This window comes from Amaranthus tricolor, chromosome 13 (assembly GCF_026212465.1).
Source record: "Amaranthus tricolor cultivar Red isolate AtriRed21 chromosome 13, ASM2621246v1, whole genome shotgun sequence".
Taxonomy (NCBI): Eukaryota; Viridiplantae; Streptophyta; class Magnoliopsida; order Caryophyllales; family Amaranthaceae; genus Amaranthus; species Amaranthus tricolor.
This window is the reverse complement of record NC_080059.1, coordinates 16,991,069-17,018,001: the sequence shown is the minus strand read 5'-3', so window position 1 is coordinate 17,018,001 and position 26,933 is coordinate 16,991,069. Positions and strand designations below refer to the sequence as shown.

Sequence of the window (26,933 nt, the reverse complement as noted above, 5' to 3'; positions counted from 1 at the left end):
GTAAGTAAAAATGTAGTTAAGTAGGATCTTATTTGAATCGTATAATCGCATACTTTCATATTATTAACTTATTATAAGTTTTAGATATGTATAATTCGACATATAAATAAACAAAATACCATATTGAATTACATAAAAAATTAAATATAAAGAATATAATGGAATAGAAGTACATTTATACAGAGGATTAACAATGTATTGGCAAATGGCAAGACATATAAGACAAGTAGACAAAGTCTATAATGACAGCTTCGAACCTCTAGCCTCCAAACAAGACACATATATCATCCCTTCATAAAAGAGTATTCTCCTATACAGATAATAGATCAGATTGAATACATCAACCCAACAAATCCCACTTGAAAACACAAAGAAAAAAAGAAAGAAAGAAAGAGAGAGCTATAATGTCATCTAATATCAACACCTCCAAAGGCTCAACAGTAGGAAATCCTATTCATTGCAAAGGTAAACTTATATATTAGTTAGTATTATTCTCAAGATTAATATTATTATTAAGTATATAATAATTAAGGCTTCATCTCTCTTTATTATGACTACAACGTTTTTCTAATTAAAACGAAGCGTATTGGGGTTTTGATGAGGTAAAACGATACTTTGCAGCTGCAATAGCGAGAGAAGCAGGACAACCATTGGTGATAGAGGAGGTCGTAGTTGCGCCCCCAAAAGCTCATGAAGTTCGGATTAAGGTTCTTTGTACTTCACTATGTCATACCGATCTTACCTTATGGAAATTAAAGGTAAATATGTTTGAAATTTGTCACATCTTTTTTTTTTGGGTAATACTCTCTGTTTTTTTTAACCTATTATACAGTTTTAGTAAATTTTAAATTTTAATATCTTTAAATATACAAAATAAAAAATTATAAAAAAGACATGGATATATTTTAGCTTTTAAATATGTCTCAAAAACATTAATAAAATTTTTCTCAATGAGAAAAACACTATAGAACGAAAGTAATAACAAGACTAATAAAATTATTTAGAGTTCTTTACCCAAATTCTATTGGACTATTACTTACTCTGTTGGTTAAACTTGTATAGCTTAAATATATGTATGAGAGTTTTGACTTATACTTATTTGATTTGTGTTAATGTAACGATTATTCATATCAAAACTTTATAAATTTTAATTATACACAATTAGAGATATTAAGAATTGACTAGTACACTGGATAGAGTGTATAAAGAAAATGAGATATTAGTAATTTAGTACTGAATTGGAAGGAGGACATCTAAAGCAAAAGACGCACATCAACAATACTTTAAATTTTTGTAAAGAAATATTTCACAATATTTTAACTTAATAGATGAGGAGAGATATTAAATTTTTATAAAGAAATAGAGACAATATGTCTCATCAACAATTAAACTTACAAAGCAAGTAGATAAAAATAGAGTGTTTTTTCAAGAAAAAGTTGAAGAATCAATAAAATCTAAAGAAAATGATAAGTAATTATCCTAAAATAAAAATAATGTATAATAAATAGGACGAATTAAAATAAAAATAAGTAAAATGTTTAATTTTTAAGTTATAAGAAGCTAAATATTTGAAAATATAATCATTACTATGTGAAATTACCTAGTAAAACCAAGCTGAAAAAAAACCATATATAATAAATATTGGTTGTACGGATTTTGTGCTTCCCTCCAAAAGGAAAAGAAAAAGAAAGCATAGTAATAATAACTAACAATAGAGTGCTGGTAGAAGCTAAGATCCAAAGTTGGTTGCAATTAAGACAAAAACAATTAGTCACCTCAAGTTTGAAAACACCTAAGCAATTTTAGATTTTTCCAATTTTTAAAGGCCTTATTAATTATTATTATTTTTTTTATGAAGTAGTTAATACTTATTACTAATAGTGATATTTTTCCATACAACATGTCATACTCAATAACAAATACTACCTCCTATTCAGCTAAATTGCCCCATTTTTTTTTTGGCACTATTCACTTATCACTCTTAATTTGTATTTTACTCTTAATCTATAAGTTAAAACATAGTCATATGGGATCTTGTTTGATTCGTCTCAATACAAAGATTATTAATATCAACTTTTTATAATTTTTAATTAAGCATAATTTGAGATATTAAGAGTTAAAATGTTGCCTCGGCAAGTGTGAAAAAACAAATGGGACAATTGAGCTGAATAGGAGGGAGTATTATAAAACAGACAAAGTATCATCATTGTCATGGATTATTATTACTCCGTTATTTATATTTATATTTATATTATTGACTTATCATGTGATACTTATTATTGAAGGAGTTTCCTGGATGCTTTCCAAGAATTTTAGGCCATGAGGCTGTTGGGTATGCTTCTTGTTCTACCTTTTGTTTTTTTAGAGCCGACTCTTTAACAAGAGCGCCATGAACAGTAAGAATAAGGATCCCGTTATTTTTAGGGGTCTAAATTTTTTATATTCTAATTTTTATTTATATATTGAAAAAAGTTAGTATAATATTTTTCCATAGATAAAAAAGTGATAATATAATAAATAGCAATGAGTTTCCATAATTAATGGTCATCGTGACCTTTTTTATGCATAATATAATATATGACTCGTTATTGTTTTTAGGTTATTGGTTGGTGGATAATTTAGTTTCTTTCATCGATAATCGTTGTAGGTGTTAAAGTAACTAAGTAATGATATTTAAAATTTTTTGTATTTTCTAGGTTAATAGGTTAATTGAGCATATTAATATTTTGTCTAATTGATAAAATTAATAATTTATCAGTTGTTATTTAAAAAGGCATAACATTCATATTTTAAAATCTCATTGTTTCGCTTTCGTTCATGGTCCAAAAATGTCCATAACGACCCTTATTTCTTTTAATTTCTAATTCTATTTATATGTAATTATAAATCGTATATAGCTAAATTAATTGTTTAGGCATGATTTGCCTCCTAAGTATTCTGTTTTATTGAATTAATTTAAACTTAAGTTTATGAAAGTTTGCTTATCATTATTATAAAGAAACAAACATGAGATCTCTCTCTCCTTTTTTCTTTCAAGAAAGCTCTAGCCTTCATTATTTATTTTGGGTACTATCAACGTTATGGTTTATGGTAAGGCCATAATTTTTTTAATTTTTAATTTTTCTTTTTTAATCACAAATAAAGTCTATTCTCTCTATAATTATAGAGTTATTTTATTAATTTATTGAATTTTTTATCCATATATTGGGTTTTAAAGTCTTTCATGATGAGATTTTGGAGTTTTGTTATCAATTCGATAGTAAAAAGGTATATGACGTCATCACGGGGTCAGTTCGGCTTATAGAGTCAATATTATCAAACTTATCTTTATTTCAAAGCCACATTAGATCTGAAGACCCCTCAAAAGAGGCTGTATGAAACAATAATGTGATAAAGAGAATGCTTTAGTATTAAATCTCCTTTATAATGATCTTGACTTTTTCAATATAGAATTCTGTTTGATTAAAATTGTTATATATTTAATAAATTGTTACTCTGTTATAGATATCGTATACTCCCTCCGTTCTTTTTTGATCTTCCACATTACTATAACGGGTAATTTCAAAAGTTCTTCCACTTTAGAATACTTTCTATTTTTAGAAATTTTTTATCCCACTTTTACCCCTTAAAACCCCCCTTTTCTTTTAATGTACCCCTTTTCTTTTATTTATAATAATTTTTTTCTCTCATACTTTCAATACAATCATTACTTTACACTACTATTTAATTAAAATAACACCCACTACAACCTCATACTTCCAATACAATCATTATTTCACACTACTATTTAATTAAAATAATACCCACCACAACCCAAAGATTCTATCTTCCTTAATATGTGTGAAAAATCCAAAGTGAAAGATCAAAAAAGAACAGAGGGAGTAATATTTTTATCAATAAATTATTAGATTTCCTAAAAAGAACCAAAGATAAGATTTACTATCAACACACAAAATCAAATAACTATATTTCCCAAAATAACTACTAGATTTTATTAGATGATACAAATTATTCAATTATAACTTTTAATGCATATTTTCTAAGAAAATTTTGATTTTAACATCATTGAATGTGTAAAAAATAGTTTACTATAAAAGTTAGACTTTTTTTCATCTCCAGCTCCAATTCGCACCATATATAAATGGTCAAAGGGTGACGATACTTGGCCTCGCCTTTTGATCGCTAAAATGGAAAAAATGGGCCGTTGGGTCGATGTCAAAAATATGGACACTAAAAAAAGTTGGAACATCTGAGTGTCACTAATAACACGGAAAAAGGGCAATGACACTGGCAACGACACATCAAGGTCGCCTTTTATTTTAGAAAATGGCAACGACCATGCGCCCGTCGCCAGCTCCACTGAGACATAGGCGATGAATAAGCCTCATCGCCAGCCCATTGCCCTTTCCGTTCAATTTTTTTTTGCTTTTTAGTGTGTATATATATATATATATATATATATATATATATATATATATATATATATATATACATGTATATATATACATACATACATGTATATGCATACATATATATATATATATATATATTAAAATATATATACATGTATATATATATATATATATATATATATATATATATATATATATATATATATATATATATATATATATATATATATATTGGAATAAATATTAATTAATGGAATAATAATAAAACAAAATAAATGAAATTAATTCAAGAAATTATTATATATATAAAATAAAAATTTATCTTACAAAGTCATAAAAATATTACAATATACACAATTATTGATCGGGAGGAGGTTAAGGGAGATTATTAAAATGCGACTGGAGAAATGACAAAAATTATTCTCGCAATTGTTGCACATAAATATTGTACGTTATCACTGACATTTGATTGTATCCCTTTTGCATTTTTTCCCTTAGATGATTAAATGACCCTGTTTTCTTATCTTCCAATTGTAAACCATTATTGAATAAAGGCATCATAATGCGGCGGCTGTGAAGGTTGGAAAAATGGGTTAGCAATTGGACTCAAGGGGTAAATGAATTGGGATGCGGACACCACTCCAAAGACTTCTCTCCTTTTCCTTTTTTCATGCTTGAACCACCTTTGACATTCTCAATGGCATACAAAAGAAATTTGAGTAGAGATAGGAATAGAAGTATACCTGTCAAGCTCCCTAGCAAAGGAGGAACAATGATAGTAACTGATGAACGCTCATTATCCTTTTGCATAGCCTCCTTCACAGGTTATTGGCTAGCATTCTCTCTCCTTTTTATTTTTTTATTTTTTTTATTTTTTTTATTCTTTTATTTTTTTAATTTTTTCGGGTAGGGATAAACAAAAAGGAAAAACAAAACAAAAACAAGAACAAAAGCGATAAAAATCCTAATCTAAGAAAGCATAAAAACTAAACTAGGAACGCAATAAAAATCTACACTAAAGGGTGTAGACTCCCCCCGTACTCATCAAAAGCATTGTCGTCAATGCTTTACAACATAGCAAAGGGACAAAGACATGAAAAACGTAAGCACACAGATAGGGGAAGTCTAATGTAAAAAAATACTAAAACATAAATAAAATCTAGCAAAAGGTACGGGTTGCCTCCTACAAAGCGCTTGGTTAACTTCTATAGCTCGACGTGATTCAACCTAGTTAACTAGGCTCATGATTGGACATTGTCAGAGCTCTTAGCATCTTATCGAACTCCTTTGAAAAATTTAAACCAAGATGATAGAGTTAGTTCGAAAGAAGAATAACTACAAAAGTGAAGGTGGGAGCCCTTTTCAATTTGTCAAACAGTCTAGCAACACATTCATGAAAAGCATGCACATTAGTCCAATTTAGCACATATGGATCATGGTCAAGGAGACTATAACAGGAGAGTTTGTCAATAACATAATTATCAGCAATAGAATCGGTATTAACAAACTCTATAGTACTCTTATGAATTAAAGGTGGTGATGCTGCCATAAGGGACTTTTCTTCCTCGGCCAAAAACTAATTGAAACATGAAGGGTTCTCGAGATGAAGAAACTTCGTATCAAAAAAATTAACTGTTGCTAATGTTTCTTCATCATAGACTCCGTTACCCTATAACATTATCTCAAGTGCATCTATTTCACATTCCCAAATAGACTTGGAATGACACTCCTCATTAACAAAGTTGGGATGATCAGTGGTGGACTCACACCCAATGGGTGGTGAATGAATGAGGGGAGATGGAGAGACACAATCATAAGAAGTAATATCATAAGACTCAATAGCATCAGACACCACAGACCCTACTTCCTCATCATCAATAAACTTGTTATTAACTGCAAATTTTTCACCAAGTGACTCTTCCACCTCCTCACCAATATGACTCTTATAAGATGAATTAAGATCTTTATTGCTATTCACATTTGAATGCATAATTTTGACCTCTTGCTCAAACGCTTGAGCACAAAGACTCAAAAATTCTTTTGGCAAGGTTTCAACATAAGAATCATTGGCACAAGTCAAATCTGAAGATTCATACACCATTATAGAAGGAACAATAAATGAGCTATCACAAAAAAAATTAATGGGTAAGTCAGAGTTATCAAGATTATCACCTTGTTCTATTGGAAAGTGTAACTCATCCACATTACCCTTTGAAGAAAAGGAATCATCAAGCTCAATTGTTGCACCACTTGTTTTCTCATTGTCCATTACTATCTGATCGATAATTACTTGATTACGAGCAAGACTAGCTGATTGCTCAATTAAATGTTCATTCGTTATTGCTAATAGCTCGATTATTGTTTACTCTAGTCTAGAATGAGATTCTTGACGTTGTTTAATTTCAACCTGCAAACACTGAGTAGACATATTGCAAAAAAAACCCCAACGATAACTGTCATCCATGTCAAGTATCTGACCATTACCCATATAGTTGGCTAGACTCCTAGACTTGGGGTTTATCCCCTGTAAAATCACATGGCCTAAATCTTCATAGTAAAAAGTGTAACCACAACAACACAAATATTCCACATAATCTTGAAATCTAGAGAAATATGCGTGGAATTGCTCAGCTTCATATTGCGGAAAAGAAAATATTGCCATGGAACCAAACAAATAAATTATACATCGCCTCCCCGGCAACGGCGCCAAAAACTTGATGGTGCAAATTTTAATAACCGCAAGCGCACGGTTGACATGTAGTCACAGGTCGAACACAAGGAGGCGAGTTAATCAATTTGTTTGTTTTATGATTACAAGACACGGATTAAAAAATGATATGATGGGGAAACTAATACTAAGATGCAAGAACTAAAGCTAAAACAACAATTAATATGAAGATAACAATGATATAACAAATTCTAGGGCATCGAGCATCACCAAATTCTAACATGGGAGTCGATCACTCTCATGATTGTATGAACTGAGTCATTAACATAATTAAATGTGATCTAATTAATCTCAAGCTTCCGCTCTATTGATTAATATTGGTTTAAGACCAAACTAGTGTTAATCCTCAAACTTCCGTTTTATTGGCTAAACTAGTAGAAATTTAACTTAAATATATCTCAATCCTAAATTAATCCTAATCTCAAACTTCCGTTTTATTGAAAAGGTTGATAAAGATATTTAAACTGAGATTCATTAAGCATAGATTTAATTATAGACTCAAATTCACACAATCAATCTATAAAACGTCATCCCATGCTTCGAATTAGGATTTGTTTCCTAACCCTAGAGAGGAAAACTACTCTCTAGACATAACAATAAAGAACATGTAATAAACAATAAATAAACTCTTAGATAATAGATAGACTCATTACATAAAAGTAAATGATAAAGTTGTAAATAAAGAAAACTTACTAATAAAAATAACATAAATGGAAATGGCAAGAAATTAAATATAACAATGGAGTTTTTACTCGATAAAAGATGATGGAATAACAAAGGAACAATAATGAAAACTCAGAAAAACTAAGGGGAAAAACTTCCACTTACAAAAAAGAAACTAACTCTATTTATAAAAACTGCTAAAAAAAACGTAACCGTTGCACGTCATGGGAAAAAACTGAGTCGGTGGTGGAGGACCTCAGCAGGAAAGCCAGTCGGCTTTTGATGAAAACACAGACATATTTTTCCAGAACGTGCAGCCGACTCGACGGTAGCTTTTTTCCCACAAAAGTCGAGTCGGCGTTCTGTGCTGACAAATTACAGCAACTTCAAATGGTCGCCATTTCTTGCTCGGTTGTTGGAATTGGACATAATATACCGTTGGAAAGATCTTGAAGTCTATTTTTCAATTCCGCAAACCTTGCTTTAATGCAATCTGTCTATCAAAAGTTATCACCAAAAGAGTGAGTACATATCAAATTTCACTTTAAAACTTTTGCATTTTAAACACCTTTAACTCTTTTGCCCATGTTCATTGTAAAACATCTTCAAACGAGAAATAATCTCCTTAGTAAACTTCGTCATCATTAAAACCATAAGAATTATGCTTAAAAACGATCAAAACCGCTCAAAATCAACAAGAATAACCAAAATGGGTAAAGTAGCATAACTCTTCAAAATAAGCATGAAATTACTAACGACAACCATCATTAAGGAGTATAAAATGATATAAATAAGTGCAAATAATTTCACTTATCAACGTATGATCGAACGACTCTTCAGCTAGAAAATACACTTTAGCAGTAGGAAAAGCATCCTCCCAAACTTGATTTTCCAAGACACGATCAATCTTACTAAACACATGAGCTTCCCCACTTCTCTTATTAGACCAAGGAAAGAAACAACCATTGAATCTCAAATTATGAAGACCACAAGCATCCATACATCGATGCAAAGGAATAGTTTTCTGCAAGCGCATTGCATGACCAGTACATTCATCCAAACCAGTTAAGCAATTAAAGTCCCCCATGACTATCCAAGGGCTATTAATGTGAAGAGAAGCCAATTGCTGAAACAAAACAGACCGAATACTAGCACTATTATCCCCATAAACAAAAGAGCATAAGAAAGACTCCCTTATAATAGGTTTAATCTCTAAATGAATAATTTTACTGCTCATGAAAAGAATAGTAACATTCATCTCCCTACCCTTCCATCCAAAGATGATTCGACCACCATGATGATAAGCCAGATTATGAGAGAACACCCAACCAGGGCAAAGATTTTGACATAAACGACCAAGGTTAGCCCTCTTCACCTCAGTGTCAAGGAAACTAAACAAGGAAATATTATGAGCAAAAAGAAATCTAGACAACTCCTTTTGTCGCTTAACCATATTCAATCCCCTAACATTCCAACATAAGATGTTATTCATTGGCCATGGATGGGGAAGCCCCCAGCGCCTTTATTTGGTTCCTCTTCCACAGTTTCAATACCTTCTACAGCACTATCAAGAACATTAAAACCATTACCAGTAGCTAAAATACCTGCCAAACCTGACTGAGTCGGAATCAATGGTCTCACAGGTGGGCCTTGCTGCACAGATTTGGTTCGTGATTGAATCAGTTGAAAACCCTTATTGTCAACTACTGCTACAATCTTTGGGGTAGACGGCAAAACAGTTTTACAGTGTTCCTCCACATACCCTAATTGTTCACACTTCTTACACCATAGAGGCTTCCAGTCATACGTGACAGCTTTCGTTACAAGTTCACCATGTTCATTCTCATAACATAACTCATCAGGAAAATCATTAGTATTACTCATGTCAATAAGAACTCTAGCAAACATTCCCCTAGCCTTGTTAGTTGTTGCTGTGTCAAAACGCTTAACTTCCCCTAACATGCCAGCTATCTTACCTAGACTTCGTTCACCCCAATACATGACATCAAGACTTGAGAAACGAGTCTAAATAGGCAAAGTAGAAAGGTGTTCTTTTTCATATGACATAGAAGCTACCCACGGTTTGACTATGAACGACTTTTCATCAAGCATAAATCTATTCATATCACACGCCTTAACTCTATCCTGTTGTTCCAAGAACCTCACAAGATACACTCCTTTAGCCACCATCACAATTTTGTCAATGCTAAGATCCTTCCAAATTCTCTTAACATATCCCTCCATCACATGTAAGGGAGGATTGACACCCAAAAAAAAGCATACAACAACAGATTCCCAAAAAATGAACCTCATCAATGATATCCTCAAAATCAATCTTAACAGGTTTACGGGAGGAAGTTTTACCTACAGATGGGGGCACACCACCGACTGATTTCGGAGAAGGCTGAACTAACGGCAATGTAACAATAACTCCATAGGCAACCTTAGGACTACTTTACACCATATTCGCCCAACTTGCCTTCTCTTCCTGAATCTGATGCATCAGAGTAACCACGGGGCTAGTAATCAATTGATGTCGCTGCTAAAGGGTTTAATAAATGTCACTAAGTCCACAATATTTACTATTAGAAATTTGAAGTAGTGACATTTAAATTAAATGTCGCTAAATATATCCCACCAAAAGCAAATTATGTTGTAGCGACAACACACCAGTTCTTACATTGTTATAAATTAAGAGCCTTGGCGACGAGCCGTTGCTTTCTTCTAGAGAGTGCAGTTTGGGATTTTCTTTCTTTAGTTTTTTGTTAAGGTTTAAACATGATTTGTGCCACAAACATGTCATTACTTAATATGGGAAGGTGGAGAAAGACATGGAAAAACAAGTGTTATGCTTAATACCCTATATAAGAAGATCAAAGGATTAGGGTTTCACATATAATCAAATTATAATTTCTGATTTTGTGTTCCTAATTTTTATCCTCCCATATTTTCTCTACAAGATTTTTGAGTGAAAAAATCTTGCAAACTCTTTCACTTAAGTTTCTGAGATTACTCTATTCAATCACTTGTTCTTCACACTGTCTAGGTATACAGTTCTTATATTTAGATGCAAATTATCGTATCTTAAAAGTGCACTCCAAATTTTAGCGTAAGCTCCAAGTAGGAATAACACTTTTAGAAAAAAATAGATAGTGCCTCGGTTTAGTATCAAGTTTCCGAATGCAATATTGTCTAAAAGATCTTTGTTTTGGTGTCAATTTAAGTGCAAGTTTATTATTTATTAGTAACTTTATTTTCTTAGAATTTTGTAGTAGGTTGTTCAAGACTTGTAATCTTCATTTTCGGTGCTTGTAAATTATTCAACTTTTCCCATTAAATATAAACTATTACGACATATTTTTGTCGAAAAACTCTAATATAAGAAAAGAGAATAACAACTCAACTAAAACAGAAAAGCAAGTTGTAATATTAAAATTATTTATCATATGCATGATGAAATTAAAAGAAGTTTTTTGATATAGTAATTAATCTATGGTTTACTAATGTATGTAGGATTGTAGAAAGTGTTGGAGATCAAATAGATGAAGTAGTGGAAGGTGATATTGTAATACCAGTATTCCTAGCAGATTGTGGGGAATGCAAAGATTGCAAGTCTAGTGAGAGTAATTTGTGTTCCAATTTTCCATTTACACTGACGCCATTTATGCCAAGGGAAGAGACAAGCAGATTCACCGATTTGAATGGGGAAACTCTCTTTCATTTCATGTTTGTTTCAAGTTTCACCCAATATACTGTTGTGGATATTGCCTATCTCGTCAAACTTGACTCATCCATTCCTCCCAATAGAGCTTGCCTTCTTGGTTGTGGGGTTTCCACAGGTAATTTTGCTCTTCGAATTTTTAATTCTTTGACATTGTTGTTGTATTTAGTGATAGTGACAAAGTAATAACAAAAGATAAAGAAGGTATATGTGTATTGATATGGCATAGAAAAAGCCTATTTATACAACCCTAAAAGAATCATTAGGATCCCAAAATATATTATAAGAATCATATACAATATTATCACCTAATATTTTTCCTTAAAATAAGCTAACAGAAAATACAAATAAGTTTCCTTAATACCCTCCTCAAGTTGGAGTATGTGGATCATTTTATTTCAACTTGCGAAGTAAAAAATAAAATTGTTCCTTGCCTACTTAGTGAAGATATCAACCAACTAAATAGTGGTGAGTAAATAAGAAGGAACAACAAGACCATCTTGACAATTAACCTCAATATGCTACGTTCGATCATGAAAACCTGGAATTTTTGCAATATGAAGTGCAGACTGACTATCACAGAAGAACGGAAAGACTTTAGGATGATGTACCCCTAAGCTTAGCACACCCTTCAACCATTTTAGTTCATAAACAGTTAAAGTCGTAGAATGATATTTCGTTTCAGCAGAAGAACGAGAACAAATGGGTTGTTTCTTTGTCCTCCAGGAAATAGAAGAATCACCAAGAAAAATCAAACATCCAGTCAAGGAACGTCAAGTCAAGGGACAAGCAACCCAATTTGAGTCCCACCAACCTTGTAAAGACAAATCATTGTTATAGGTTAATAGTATTCCTCGACCTAGGTTGCCCTTCAAGTATCGAATTACACGTAAGATAGCATTCCAAAGCTCTTGTTGAGGCTCATGTATGAATTGAGAGAGAAAATTAACAGTATATGCTAGATCAGGCTGATTAATTCCTAAATAAATCAAACGACTTAATAGAATTCGATATGGCTTAGGATCTGCAAGTAGTAGACTAGTAGAATGAGCAAGTTTATGATTCTATTCGATAAGAATACTAGCACGCTTAACTTCAAGAAGACCAATATCTGATATATTATCTAGAGTATACTTCCTCTGAAGTAAAAGATTCCTGAGTGACTACGTGCAACTACAATGCCCAAAAAATAATTCTGAAAGTTGATAGGAAGTCGAATACTCTCTAGAGGAGGGGTGAATAGAGAGTATGAGTGTTTATAATTTTTTTCTGGAAACTTATCTCAAGAGATTGAGGTGTCTTTCAACACTGTTTTCTGGAACAGTTTTGAGTTAATTCGTAAAACAATAACGTATGTGCGGAAAATAAACTTTAAAGAATAACACATGATATGTTAACGAGGTTCGATTATAAACAACCTACTCCCTGCTTATGGGTTCTCATTCAACCCGTAGGATTTCAACGCTTTTTATTAATCCGACTTTAAGACAAACTAGAAGATCTCACTATCTTCTCTCACCACGTTCTTCCCCTTGAAGAAAAGTCTTACAAGTCCCTTTAATAAAAGCAAATCTCAAATCTCACAATAGAGATTACAAGTTGAACACTTTGAAAAGTATTCGAAGTTAGGCGTATTAAATTTAATCTAACTCTTTTTAACACTTAAGCCTATTACAAATTATAAGAGCTAGATGAACTAAGAATTACAACTCTTTTTAATACTTAGAGAATATTAGATCTTATTACAAGAAGAGGTGCATAGAGGTGTATTCTTAATTCTGAAATGAAGCCTTGTATTTATAGATGTTACACCTCAACATCTCATTGAAGAGCAAGAAAGCTTTATCTGTTAATTTTGTTGATCTAGATATTCTGTGCCAGTCTTCAAGACCTTGAGCTTTATTTCAAACTGATGTGTACTGACAGCTTATACAATTTCATCATTGTGTGCTGTAATTTGTCTTTGATAACCAATGCTAAGCTGCCACGTTAGTACTCATATAAGATAATGAAAACTAAGCAAAATCAGATTAATCAACGTGTAAATACTTATTCAGATTAATTCCTATTTTTAGCATTAATTCAAACAGTCATTTCCTATTTTTAGTATCAATTTAAATTACCATATTATTTATAGGAAACTCTTTAATTAGCTTAACAACTAATTTAAATTCAAATATAACCGTGTACTATAATTAACAAAACGTGTGTACCTTGTACTATAACATTTAATCATTCAAATATCTTAAACGTATATTTTAAATTCAAATTCAAATATAAAATATCCAATCGTTTAAGATAAGACGTGTTATAATATATTCAAACTTAATTTCAAATAATATCAAAGTAAATTTTAATGAACCTTGACCTATTAAAATGTTTCAAAGTTAATGTTAATGAACCTTGACCTATTAAAATATTTTAAAGTTATTTACGAAACTAAACTTATTATAAACATAATTATCTTCAAGACATTGAAACTAACTTCAAGACTTATATATTTAACCATAAGATAAACTTAAGTTATTTAAGCATATTCCAATAATTCGAGCTTAAACATAATGCTCGTACCGTGAACATTTGTCAATAGAAGCAAATGTCTCATTCTAATCAAGACCTTCAACTTGATGATTTGGAAACACAATGAGATGAGCCTTGAGACGTTAAATACTACCATCAGGTTTATACTTGATTTTATATATGGCTACCAAGATCTTTCTTTCTTAAAGGCAAAATAGTCATATTCCAAGTGTCATTGTCTTCTAAAGCCTTAATCTCCTTTTGCATAGCTTCCCTCCAACCAGCATCCATAACAACAACTTTAAAGGATTGAGGCTCTACTCTGTTAGTGATGGTTGTTAAGAAAATTTCATGCTTAATTGTAAATTTTTCATAATTAACATAATATGTGCTAGAGAAGAAGGAGAATTTGAGGAAGATAAGGAAACAAAAGAAGAGAAAGAGGGACTTTTAGTAAAGATAGTGTTGATCACAAAATCTTGTTGTTTATAGCTGGAGTTTTTTCACGAAGACCACGATCCAAAGTTTCCACAATAATAGGTGATGTAACATCATTATGAGGTAAATAATTCTCAATAACAGGTGAGGATAAAGAAACATTCAAAGAAGTAGTGGAAGTAGAAGTACTTGTACTGACACTAGTCATAGGAGTAGTAATGCTAGGAGGTGAAGGTTGTTTGGAAGAGTTGTCAATAATCAAAGATGGGTTCCTCCATTGTTTGGGTATTAGGATATTGTTCATTTGAGGTGTTTGTAGCATAAGGAAACTTGCTCTCTACAAACTTAACATCACGAGAAACAAAGTATTTGTTGGAATCTAGATAATAGAACAATCACCCTTTCTTTTTGTATAGATATCACAAGAAACCACCCTTTAATTATTTTTTATTTGACTCACGCCATAACAACTAGACTCCTTGAGTCCCAAACAATATAAGATCCCATTCTTTAATTAAGGTCAAGTTTGTGGAAGATATAATCGAAAGCTTGTTGTGTCCCATACTTACATTAGCCTATATTTTTGTACTACTACCTTAGTACACATAAAGATTTATGGTATATTGAATGATCTATTTATAGGAGAATTTTTCAATGGTTTGCGTTTTTTTAGACAATATGCTACATTCATATAATCCAAAGGGTAATTGATTATTCTTAGTACTAGTTTGATGTTCACCAACTTATTGTCAGTTAAATTTTGTTAACTCATCATCATCATCATATAATCCAAAGGGTACTAGTTTGATGTTCTCCAACTTATTTTCAGTTAAATTTGTTAACTCATCATCATCATCATCATCATACTGTTAACTAATACAATATGAGAATCTGACACGTGTAAATGCTACAAGACAGATTTACCCGCCCAAGAAAACTTTCCAAAATAAATACTCTATCAAATGCATATTTTGTTAACTTTTTTATTGACTTCAATATTAACTTTCCTAATCTATAAAATATATGTGGGGTAAAAACTATTTCATTGTGCATTCAAATCAGTATAATCTATTTAGGGAAACGACAAAAACAATCAATAACCAGCAATCAGAAAGTAAATAACATAATTATATTATGAACAACAATCGTCATATCATACTTCATACTTCATATCATATCATACTATCATCATACTTCATACTATCTACTAATAAAATAAAAGAATCTAACACGTGTTAATGCTACAAGAGAGATCTTCCCGCCTAAGAAAACCTTCCAAAATAAATGATCTATCAAATGCGTACTCTGTGAAATTTTTATTGAATTCAATATTGACTTTCATAGTTTATAAAAAATACGAATCATATATAAATTTTCTATCAAATGCATATTTTTTGTTTGTTTGTATTCAATATTGAGTTTCTAATTATAAAATATTGAATATATATAATGGGTAAGAATTTATTTTATTGTGCGTTCAAATCAGTATCATTATCGATTTTGGGAAATGACAAAGATAATCAATGACCAACAATTAGAATGTCAATAATAGAAATATAAAAACAATCATATATTATACTAAAACAATAAAACGATATGTCATGTCTCACTTTTATATACAAAGTTTTCATGCCTAAATATTTTAGTAATTGAATATTAAAACTTTGATTTTTTAATTAAAATTTATTTCTTGAATAATATAAAATAATAATTGTAGGATTAAAGCTTAATTCTAGAAACTTTGAATTTCCAAATATATTTTCTTAAAAGAAAATTTTAATTTTGGTAACTTTGATTTTAGTAAATTTAAATGACTAAAACTATTAATTGTACCTTATTTACCATACGTAAACCATTAAAATTAAAAATGGTTGTTAGCTAGAAATTTCCTTATGATTAAAAACTCTCTAAAATTATGTATTAATATCCAAAAATAGTATCAAATATTTGTCAACTTAATTATTCTACTAACTTGAATATTTTAAAAATGATAATTAAAATCTTACTAGAATAATATTACAATGTTAATTGTGATAAAGAAAATTTTATTTGTAGCATGTAATCAATAAAGTGTTTGTTTAATACACTATATATTCATTTCATAAAATGAAGTTTTGATAAAATGTTTGGAAATTCAACAATAATTTAGCTTATCTTTAGTAAATGTTAAATTAATATGTATAATTAGTTGATTTGGTTTTAATTAGTGAAAAAAGATTCATTTTACTAATAATCTTTTCAGTTAGTAAAGTTTTTATTATGATTAATTATAATGGTTAGTTAAGAAAAATAAAACATTCATTAAACAGTGCATATAGTTTAACAAATGGATATTTCATAATATACCACTGAGTTTCTTCGAAATTCACCATATACCACACAATATGTTCTAATTCACCATATACCATTTAGTTTTCGTCCGTTAGCACAGAATACCATTAATGAAAACTACTGTCAGTGTGCCGTTTTTGGTAAACTAATAATTCACCATATACCATTACTTTTTTTATTTGCATCAAATACCATTTTTTTTAAAAATATAGCCGTTGGAATTATGATAAACAAAAGAAGTGTCATACAAACCAAGTAGTTAACGTTTTGTTCAAAAACAACTTGACAGTATACACTGTTCACTAAAAAAATGACACTAAACAATGCTAAGTAGTAGCCTTTCTCTTCCTCCTTGTGTTGCCTTGTTGTAAAGAGGAAGTTGCATGTTCTGCCTTCTTTGATGATGCCTTTTTTGCCTTGCATGTCACTGCATTGTGGCCTAGTTCTTTGCATAGGCTGCATTTGTTATTCTTGTGCCTCTTTCCTTTTTTTGATTCATGAGCAGCTCTACTCCTTTGCTTAGATGGTCTGCCAACATTTCTTTTCCCTTAGGGTGGTGCAATTTATGGCACATCAAGTGAAGACTAGTGAGTTGGATCAGCCATGGGGTGGATGTGGTCTCCATAAGTGAGTTTGTATGCAGCCTCCTTGTAGAAAGGTGAGACAAAGTCTCTAAGATCTAGTCTCTGGTTGTAAATGACCCTTAGACCATGCTTGCAAGGGATCCCTGATCCTTGCCATTTCCCACACCCACTTAAATGTGTACTATCTATTCCTATGATAGGTCTACAACCACCTAAGAATCCTCTCGCTTAAGCTGCAAAAGATATGAAACAGGCCTTGAATTGCAAACTGTCAGTCCATGTAACCAGAGCATAAGACCCAGGATTTGTGGACTTTATCATTTCAGCATTCTTTGGAAGAGCTGGATAGGACTTAGCAAACCCACCATGTAATTGCTCCCTGGCTAAACTCTTCACTTTGTATAACAATTTCAAATTCACATAGATCCTGTACCTTTCCATGCACAACCTCTACAATGAATCAATTAGGACATCTAGGTTTGCCTCTAAGTCTTGTAACAAGTGTCTGCATAGCCATGCTGAAGAGACCATAGGATTCTCTTCCAGCCTCCCACAAGTTGCATACTCTCCTTCTAGCTTCTTTATGGCCTAACTGACTTTGTCTCTTAGAATTGAAGCATGAATCCTCCAAGTGCAATCCCTCATCAAACACCTTGCTATGTACCTCTTACTGTCAACATGGTCAACTAAAATAAAGAAGCCCTCTTGTATGCAGTAATCTCTGACTACATCTAGAAATTGTGTTTTGGTTTCAAAAATCAACCACTCCTCAAGAACAATGGATCCAAATGGTAACTGAGACCAGATTTTACCATTTTTGTACATTTTGTCTAATACATGAGACCCATCTAAGTAATCCTCAAAGGTCTTCTCATGTATATCTTCTTCTCTCACAATGTACTCATCCTCAATGTCCAACTCCACATCAGAATCAGCCTCAACATCAGAAGCTTCATAAGCACCATCTTCACTATCATTAGAGGGCCAAGCATCAGACTCAACATCAATTTCTTCAACCATCAATCTTTTTTTTGCCCCTAATGTTGATTTTCCTCCTTGCTGTAGTTTTCTTGCCAACATCAAGGCCAAACTTAACAGCAGTGCTTCTAGGCTGGTTTGTTCTTTGGGCTGGGTTGGTTGCCTAGGCTGCTGTTGGGTTGACTGTGCAGGGGTATTTTTTTCTTCTTTGGAGTAAGCTTTTTCCTTCTTGAAGGGTTATTTGGTGGAGATATTTGTGAGCATGGAGGTTGTAAGGATTGAGGTTGTGAGGGCTGAGGTTGTGAATCTCCTGAAAAAACCTCATTAGCTGCTGGGGTAACGAACACTCTTACATATTCAATCCCATCATCATCAACAATCAAAACAGGGACCTCTACTGCCATAGTATATACCCGTTGGGCCAAAAGCTGCTTCTCAGCTTCTGCTTCCTCTGCCATCCTTCTATTCTCTTCCTCCATTAGCCTAATATTTTCAGCCTTATTCTTCAAAGTTTTTGCCCAACTAGCTTCTGCAGACTGAAACACAAGAGATGTTGTTTCTATCTCTTCTATACACTTGAATTTCACTCTTCCCTTCATTCCATTCCCACATTTTTAACATTGCCACATCATCAACTAACTCTAACTTACGATTTTTTCTAGGTTTAGTGACAAACAAGGTGAAGTATTTAGGGAGATATACGTTCTGTTTCACTGAATCCTCAAACATATACTCAATCAACTCCATCAAATTGGTCTTATTAGTACCCTCACATCAAAAGTACCCCTTGGAGCACGAACTAACAACCACATTGCACTCATCCTAACAACAACATTTACTAACAACACATTACATCACAATCCAAACTATAAAGCGCATACAAAACAAAAACACATCACTATAGCATAATTCAAATTCGTATGCAACACATCACACTTAACCCTAACCCTAACTCAATTTTGCAAAAAAAAAAATACAAAATTAGAACTCGAAATGCAAATGGATAAGGATAGTAATACCTTGCGTATGCTTAATCCAATGAATTAGCAAACTTTGTGCGAAATTCAGTCACGACCATCTGTGTTTGGGTTCCAAATCACTTCAAAAACCTGCAATTCACTTCACACAAATCGACGCTTTGCAAATTTTTGATGGATTTTAAGGGTTTCAGATCAATGAAGACGAATACAAAGTTTCTTGAATGGAGAAGAAGAAAGATGAGGGGGGTCAATTTTTTGAAGACATACCTTGTGTTTGGGGAAGTCAACCCTAACAATGGTGCTAGTTGAATGTGTAAGGGCATACTGGTAATTTACCACAAACGGCACACTAACGGCAGTTGTCATTAATGGTATTCTGTGTTAACGGACGAAAACTCAATGGTATATGGTGAATTAGAACATTTTGTGTGGTAAATGGTGAATTTCGAAGAAACTCAGTGGTATATCATGAAATATCCGTTTGACAAATAAATACATCAGTGTATTGCACGAGAACATATACTACTACTTTTATATTTTAATTACTTTTACATTATATTTGAATAGTAAATTAGGAAAGAAAAGAAAGGAAGGGAAGAGAAGGAAAGGAAGGCAAGGGGAAGAGAGAGAAAAAACTCCATTGTTTGTATAGGTAGGAAAACCTCTCCGAGGGCCTGACTAGGGATAACGGTAGTTGGAGGCGTCATATCCATGTTTTAGACTATTGATGTCCTCGTAGATTACCTTTTTGTGTTCTTGCCATCTTGCTCCTCTCGCTTCTTTTATTAGTTTTTTTTGTTCCCTTTTTTTGTAGGTGGGTCTACTTATTTATTCTATTTATGGGCCTTTAATTTATCTTTCCTGTGTAGCTACGTCTCCGTAGCTTTCTCGAGCTGGGGGACTCCTTTGGCCGCGGTCTCCTTTATGGGTATGAGTTGCCGCCGTCCTTCCCTCCCAAGACCCTATCCATAGTTTTTTCTATGAGCGGGATATACTAAGTAGGATGATGATGGTGATGATGTTTGTATAGGAAGGAATGGGGAGGAAAAAAAAGGAATTTAATTTTCGTTCCAAATCGTTCCTTTTATGAAGAGATTTTGATGTTAACAAAACAAAAAGACTTAATCTCTCCAAATACCTTCCCTCTAAATCCTCTACCTCCCTTTTTGCTATCCAAACTAGGAGATCACCATCCTTTCAAATCCCTTCCTTTCTTTTTCCTCCATTTCTCTTTATTCAAACAAGCCCTTAAAGTTAGCAATTCTTAGTATTCAATTGATGCGAATCAACAATTCATGAATCACTTTAAGACCTAATTCTTCGTTGCAAATCTTGATCCATTGTGAGCATATTATAAAATGTAGTAACAATCGCAGACGAGGTAATAAAACGATGATGCGGTAACAGGAATGATGCGGTTATCATAACGCTTAAATATCGATCAAATCATAACTAGATATCCCTTGATACAACCCAAAACTCGATTTTTTTATACCTTTACGATGGGGGAAATATCGGTTTGCTTGCTTTGAAAACCTTTACAACACGGCCGAATGACCGATGTGGCCTTATTTTTACGCTATGATTGTGAGTAAAAGTAAATGAATGATTTATTTGAGTTGTTATAGAAAAAAAAATGAATCATGGTTGGTGAATGGTGATGTTTACAGGGATAGGTGCAGCATGGAGAACTGCTAATGTAAAACCTGGATCATCAGTGGCTATATTTGGGTTGGGAGCTATTGGCTTGGCGGTACAAAACATTATTAATTATTACTCCTTCCATTCTTCTGTATTTGTTATTTACAATGACATATTACGATGAGAAATTTGATTATCAGTAGCAAACACACACGGCCAAAAATTGTACATTTGTAACTTGTAAGTTATGTTAGCTATATGACCAAATGCTTAATTGAATGATAAAGGTGGCCGAGGGAGCAAGAATTTGTGGAGCAACTAAAATAATTGGTGTCGATATAAACCCAGAAAAGTTTGAAATTGGTAAGCACAACTATATACAGATTTGTGATTTGAATGTCTAATGGTGATATGAATTTGATCATCCTTCTTAATCTTTATTCAGGTAAAAAGTTTGGGATTACTGACTTTATCAACCCTAATAGTTGCAAGGACAGATCTGTTACTCAGGTTCGTTCTTAATCAGTTTAGAATGGTTCATAACTCTGTCCCAATGAAATTGCATTATTTTTCAAATTTAACTAAATTAAACTTTATGTTCAACGATTTCTTTGAACAATACTTCTAAACAGAGTTAAGGTACCCAGCAGGGGCGGAGCCAAGATTTTGGAAGCCCTACTTATTCTTACGATGTCTTTTAATGGGTCTTTTATTATATATTAAAAGATTAAAAATTTTCCACTAAGAAAAATAATACAAGATAAAATGTATTGTAACATTTTACTACTTCAAATATAAAAAAAAAGAAATTTGTAACACAAGGTCATGCGTCCAATTCTCAGCTAATCTTTTTCTTTGCTCAGCTAACCTTCTAATAAAAAAATAAAAATACTTCTAAAGGTCCAACCCTTGGATGATTATTTATTAAAGATTCGACCTTTCATTTAACCTACAAAGATATAAAATTTGCATGTCATTTGCTTCTAAAAGACCTAACTGTTTCTTTGATCTATTGTAGTATGTTATTAAAAAAAAAAAATTTGCCATATGTCTGAATTTAATTGGTTGTTGTTTTTTGTAATTTAAAAAAATAAAATAAAATTCTAACCAAAAAGAAATTAAAACAAAAATTAAATGTAAGCCCATCCCTTGCCTTCACCATGTGTCAAAATTCAAAAAAATAGTAAAATAGATTTTAAAACGCATTGTTAACTAAGGAACCGAACAACCATGTTACAAGCATGCTAATAATAACTATATATATAGCTACTACAATCCTATGTTTTAATGGGGTGTTTGATTAGTGGTATTAAATAGTAGTAATGGAAATAATTTATGGTATAAGATTTCATCAAAAGTTTCATGTCATTCCCATGATGATGAAACTTTGATCACAAAAAAGGTTTTTTTGCAAAACCACTTAATACCACTTCTCGCAATGATAATGCATTGAATTAATTTTATGAAGAAAATGAGACCATTGAAGTTGGACAAGCATGACCATTAAGGTAGCCAAGAGATTTTTCAACTAAAATTACACTAGTTTTTATTCCAATCACCACACTAATCTATCATCTAAGTTTTAATTGTTTACGTACATGGACAGGTTATAATTGAGATGACAGATGGAGGTGCAGATTATTGTTTTGAATGTGTTGGCTTGGCATCATTGGTAAAAGATGCCTACGCTTCTTGTCGAAAGGTTTTATCTTCTATATCTTTCTAAGCTTTTTAGTATCACAAATTCTAAAATAAGACGGTGTTATGGAGAGGCTATTTTTATTGAACTTACCTATGCGTATTTAGTGTGTTAAAACGTTCACTTATAATTTTAAAGTGATTAATTAAAAAAATATGCTAATCATGATGCATGAGACGTTATTTAAATCATAGAAGACGAGCTGATTGATTAATACAAATGTTTTGGTTATATAATTTTGGAAAAAGTTGTTGATGCACATTAATTTGTACAACAGGGATGGGGAAAAACGATTGTGATAGGTTTGGACAAGCCAGGTGCAGAATTGAGCCTAAGTTCTATTGATGTGCTGTGTAGTGGTAAAACTCTTTTAGGGTCTTTCTTTGGAGGACTTAAAGCTAAAATTGATGTTCCTACTCTTGCAAACCGTTACCTTGCCAAGGTATCAACTAATCTTACGTTTTATATTTCCATATAGTTTGAGTTTATATTCTACATATACTTTGACGGTCCATTATTTAATCTTCTATGTGGATCAAATGATATTTTTCAAACTTTCAAATGATCATATTTAACCATTTTGTATTTCTTAATAAAAAATAAGTAATATTAAAAGTTTCAAATAATATTTTTTCAAATAAAGGAAATATATTCCAAACTCTCCCTGGCCCTTCTCACCACACCTCTCACTACCCCACCCCTAACTCAACCCCTCTTGTAAAGGTTTGGAAGGGGTAGGGGTAAAGAAGGGGTTTTGTGGTGATCGAAGGATAGGACTCTGAATACGGAAGGGCGAATTTATCGTGGCTAAGAACGGAAAATGAGGATGTTGAGTAGTAGTTAGAGGAATATTAATAGGATATTGTATATATGAAAATATGCATATTTAGGCGTAGGATAATTAGTGATTATTTTTGTTTTCTTATTAGTAGTCCTAACCTCTTTCTCATATGAAATATACAACATTAAAACCCTAATTTCCTCTCTTAATTTTTTCCGCATTATAATATTTTACAGCAGTATATATTACTAATAACAAATATTCATGTTATTAATTGTGTATTTAGTGTTATAGTAAAAAGTTGATATTTCCTTCCTCATAAGAAGATATATGTATCTCCTATTTAGGCTCATTTAATTTGTACTCTATTAATAATGTCTACGTTTTTTTTTTTTTTAGGAAATTCAACTTGATGACTTTGTAACGCATGAAATGAAGTTTGATGAAATAAACAAAGCATTTGAATTGCTCGAAGAAGGAAAGTGTGTACGATGCGTTTTATGGATGGATTAATAGAAATGTTTTTTACGTAATGAAAAACCTAGCAAATGTGCGAGTACTATGAAAGAAAAAATAATACATCAGCTTGGGCCATGTTTTTATGAATTTGTTACCGTTTTAAAAGTCCTTCAAACAAATCATTATGGTCATCAAAGACTTGTTGTCTTTTAATTTCTTTGATTGATAACTAAACTTTATTTTATGAATTTTAGTCAAACTAACTTAACTACTTATTATGGATATCATTTAGAAATTATAACCAATAAACTAAATTTTGAAGATTATGAAAAATACCACCACGTGTACATCTAATTAAAAAGAGTAATATTATGTCAAGAAATAAACTCAATTAAAGACTTAACTTAATGGTTAAAACATTATGGTATATGTTATATAATCTATGAAGTCCCCTCATACGAGAGCTAATATAAGTAGAAGTTTGGATGCATAACATACTCCTTTTATACATGGTGCATTGGTGCTAAATACTACACTAAAAATGAAGGAATGAAGAGATTTGAGCTCGTAAACCTTCTATTATGTTAACTTTTAATTTCATGATCAACCAAATTAAAAATTCGGCCTTTGTCATTTCATTCCACTAATATATATTAAATAAGATCTCAATAGGCTATGTTTTAGCTTATATATTAAGAATAAAAATTATATTCACATCAATTAGTAAATATAGTATCAAAAATAAAATTATTAGGGATAATTTGCTGATGAATGTTTGAGACAGAACCACTTGCCCTTTTAAAGGACTATAACAAAGTATATATTTTCATATATTTAGATTATTCTGTTTTCCTTTAATTAGTGTATTGAATATTTAGTTTCCTAAATTAGTGGCAAGTATTCATGTATATATTGGAGGATGATTTGCTCATTTATGTAATACAGACACTATTGAGGTTTTTAGATCAAAAAAGGGGATATTCATCAATCAAAGGAAGTATATCCTGGATCTCTTAGCAGAAGCAGGAATGATGGATTGTAAACCAGCAGAAACACCTATGGTAACTAATCAAGGTCTCCAAATTGTTGAAGGGACAGAGATGGCAGATCAGAAACGTTATAGAAGAATGGTGGGAAAGCTGATCTATTTATCACACACAACACCAGATATTGCTTATGCTGTAGGAGTTGTGAGTAAACTCATGCATCGACCCCAAGTGGAACACATGGTAGTAGCCTTGAAGATCTTGAGATACTTGAAGAGAACAAGTAGTAAGGGAATCCTGTATACAAGGAATGAAAACTTTGATCTTGTTGGTTACACAAATGCAGACCGGGCTGGTGATCGAGATGATAGAAAATCTACTTCAAGATACTTCACCCTTGTAGGGGAAAATCTGGTTACTTGGAAAAGTAAGAAGCAGAAGGTAGTCGCCTTATCAAGTGCTGAAGCTGAGTTTAGAGGAATAGCAAAGTGGGTCATGGAAATTCCACGGATTAGAGTTTGAAGTAGGTGAAAAAGTTTTGCTCAAAGTATCACCAACCAAGGGTGTCATGAGATTTGGTAGGAAGGGTAAATTGAGTCCTCGTTTTATAGGTCCTTATGAAGTATTGGAACGAATTGGGGAAGTAGTGTAACAGGTTCAAATTTCTTAATCTTAATCTTCCGATTAATTATTCCGAAATTTCTTTTTGAATTCCTAATCTTTGGTTATCTAATTCAAATCACCTTTAATTCCTAAACCTTATTCCGATTTTTGTAATTTCTTCCAAATATTAAACTTAAAAATATATATAAATATATATGTATATATATATATATATATATATATATATGTATATATATATATATATATATATATATATATATATATATATATATATATATATATATATATATATATATATATATATATATATATATATATATATATATATATATATATATATATATATATATATATATATATATATATATATATATTCTTAAATTTCTTTATAAGCACTAAAATATCATTTTATTATTTTATACTATGAAAAGTAAAATTTTAATATTATATTTACGGTTTTATTAAAACGTTACGTTTCAATTTCGTTTCCTTAAACTAACTTTACTACAATTATCATTTTAACCTTACAACTTTGATTTAATTATTTTATATCTAAAAATTAACTATATTTTTCTTATTAACTTTAAGTATAGTTTTAACTAAAATTTTCTAAGTAAACTATCATATTTTCATAATAAAACCTTAATCATACTTTCCCATTAATCTAAAACATTTCACTAGTACAAACTAGAACAAAAATTTGATGAACCAAAATCCTTTCTACATCAATCCATAATGTTCATCACTTACACAAGCTATCACCATTTCTGTAGACTCAATTAGGAACGAGAACAGCAACAAGAGGGGGGGGTGAATTGTTGTTGTTACTATTTTAAGCGTTTTTTGCCCTGTTTTTGCGGAATTGAATTAAATAAATAAAGCTTAAACTTAGAGCAAAATAATTAAAAGAGAAAAACGATTTTTACGTGGAAACCTTCTAGGCCTAAATAGAAGGAAAAACCACGACCCCTCGGGATTTCTAAATTCTCCACTATGTTTAAGGCAACTCGTTACAATTACATTGAACATCTTACTTCATTCGAAACTCTTACAATTTCCTTACACAAGTTAACCTTCTTCTACACTCCAAACTCTTACACATCCACTTACACACTCAACTCTTACACATTCACTTACACACTCTAAATCACTTACACAATTTAATCTTCTTTTTCATACAATCTTATGAACTAAAAAGTTGCCCAAAACCCATTATAAATACCCCTTCTTAGCCATGAGATCACTTGCACCCCTATCATCAAATCTTTCTACCATTATTTCTTATATCTTCACTTCATTAACATCTTACTAACTTTATACCCTTTTTATTTGTTGAAAAATCAGAGCTTGATCTTATCACTTCTTAAGCCAATAATCATCAACTTTTA

At 31.5% G+C, this 26,933-nt stretch overlaps 1 protein-coding gene across 1 annotated transcript; it reads left to right on the top strand.

Annotated features, from left to right (window-relative positions):
* Positions 1 to 221: 221 nt before the first annotated feature.
* On the top strand, positions 222 to 24,205 carry LOC130797443 (alcohol dehydrogenase-like 7). Its single transcript, XM_057660023.1, has 10 exons — positions 222 to 465; positions 622 to 758; positions 2,286 to 2,332; positions 11,317 to 11,642; positions 21,026 to 21,108; positions 21,284 to 21,359; positions 21,442 to 21,506; positions 22,603 to 22,698; positions 22,973 to 23,137; positions 23,876 to 24,205. Exons 1-10 carry the CDS (start codon positions 405 to 407, stop codon positions 23,987 to 23,989), a joined length of 1,170 nt encoding a protein of 389 aa, XP_057516006.1. The 5' UTR covers positions 222 to 404; the 3' UTR covers positions 23,990 to 24,205.
* The last annotated feature ends 2,728 nt before the right edge of the window (positions 24,206 to 26,933 follow it).

Excerpts from the sequence above, each read along its gene's own strand:
- LOC130797443 (XM_057660023.1), top strand. The coding sequence starts at position 405 with ATGTCATCTAATATCAACACCTCCAAAGGCTCAACAGTAGGAAATCCT. Across the intron at positions 466-621 it reads AAATCCTATTCATTGCAAAG|CTGCAATAGCGAGAGAAGCA; the intron begins GTAAACTTATAT and ends GATACTTTGCAG. Across the intron at positions 21,507-22,602 it reads AGGACAGATCTGTTACTCAG|GTTATAATTGAGATGACAGA; the intron begins GTTCGTTCTTAA and ends GTACATGGACAG.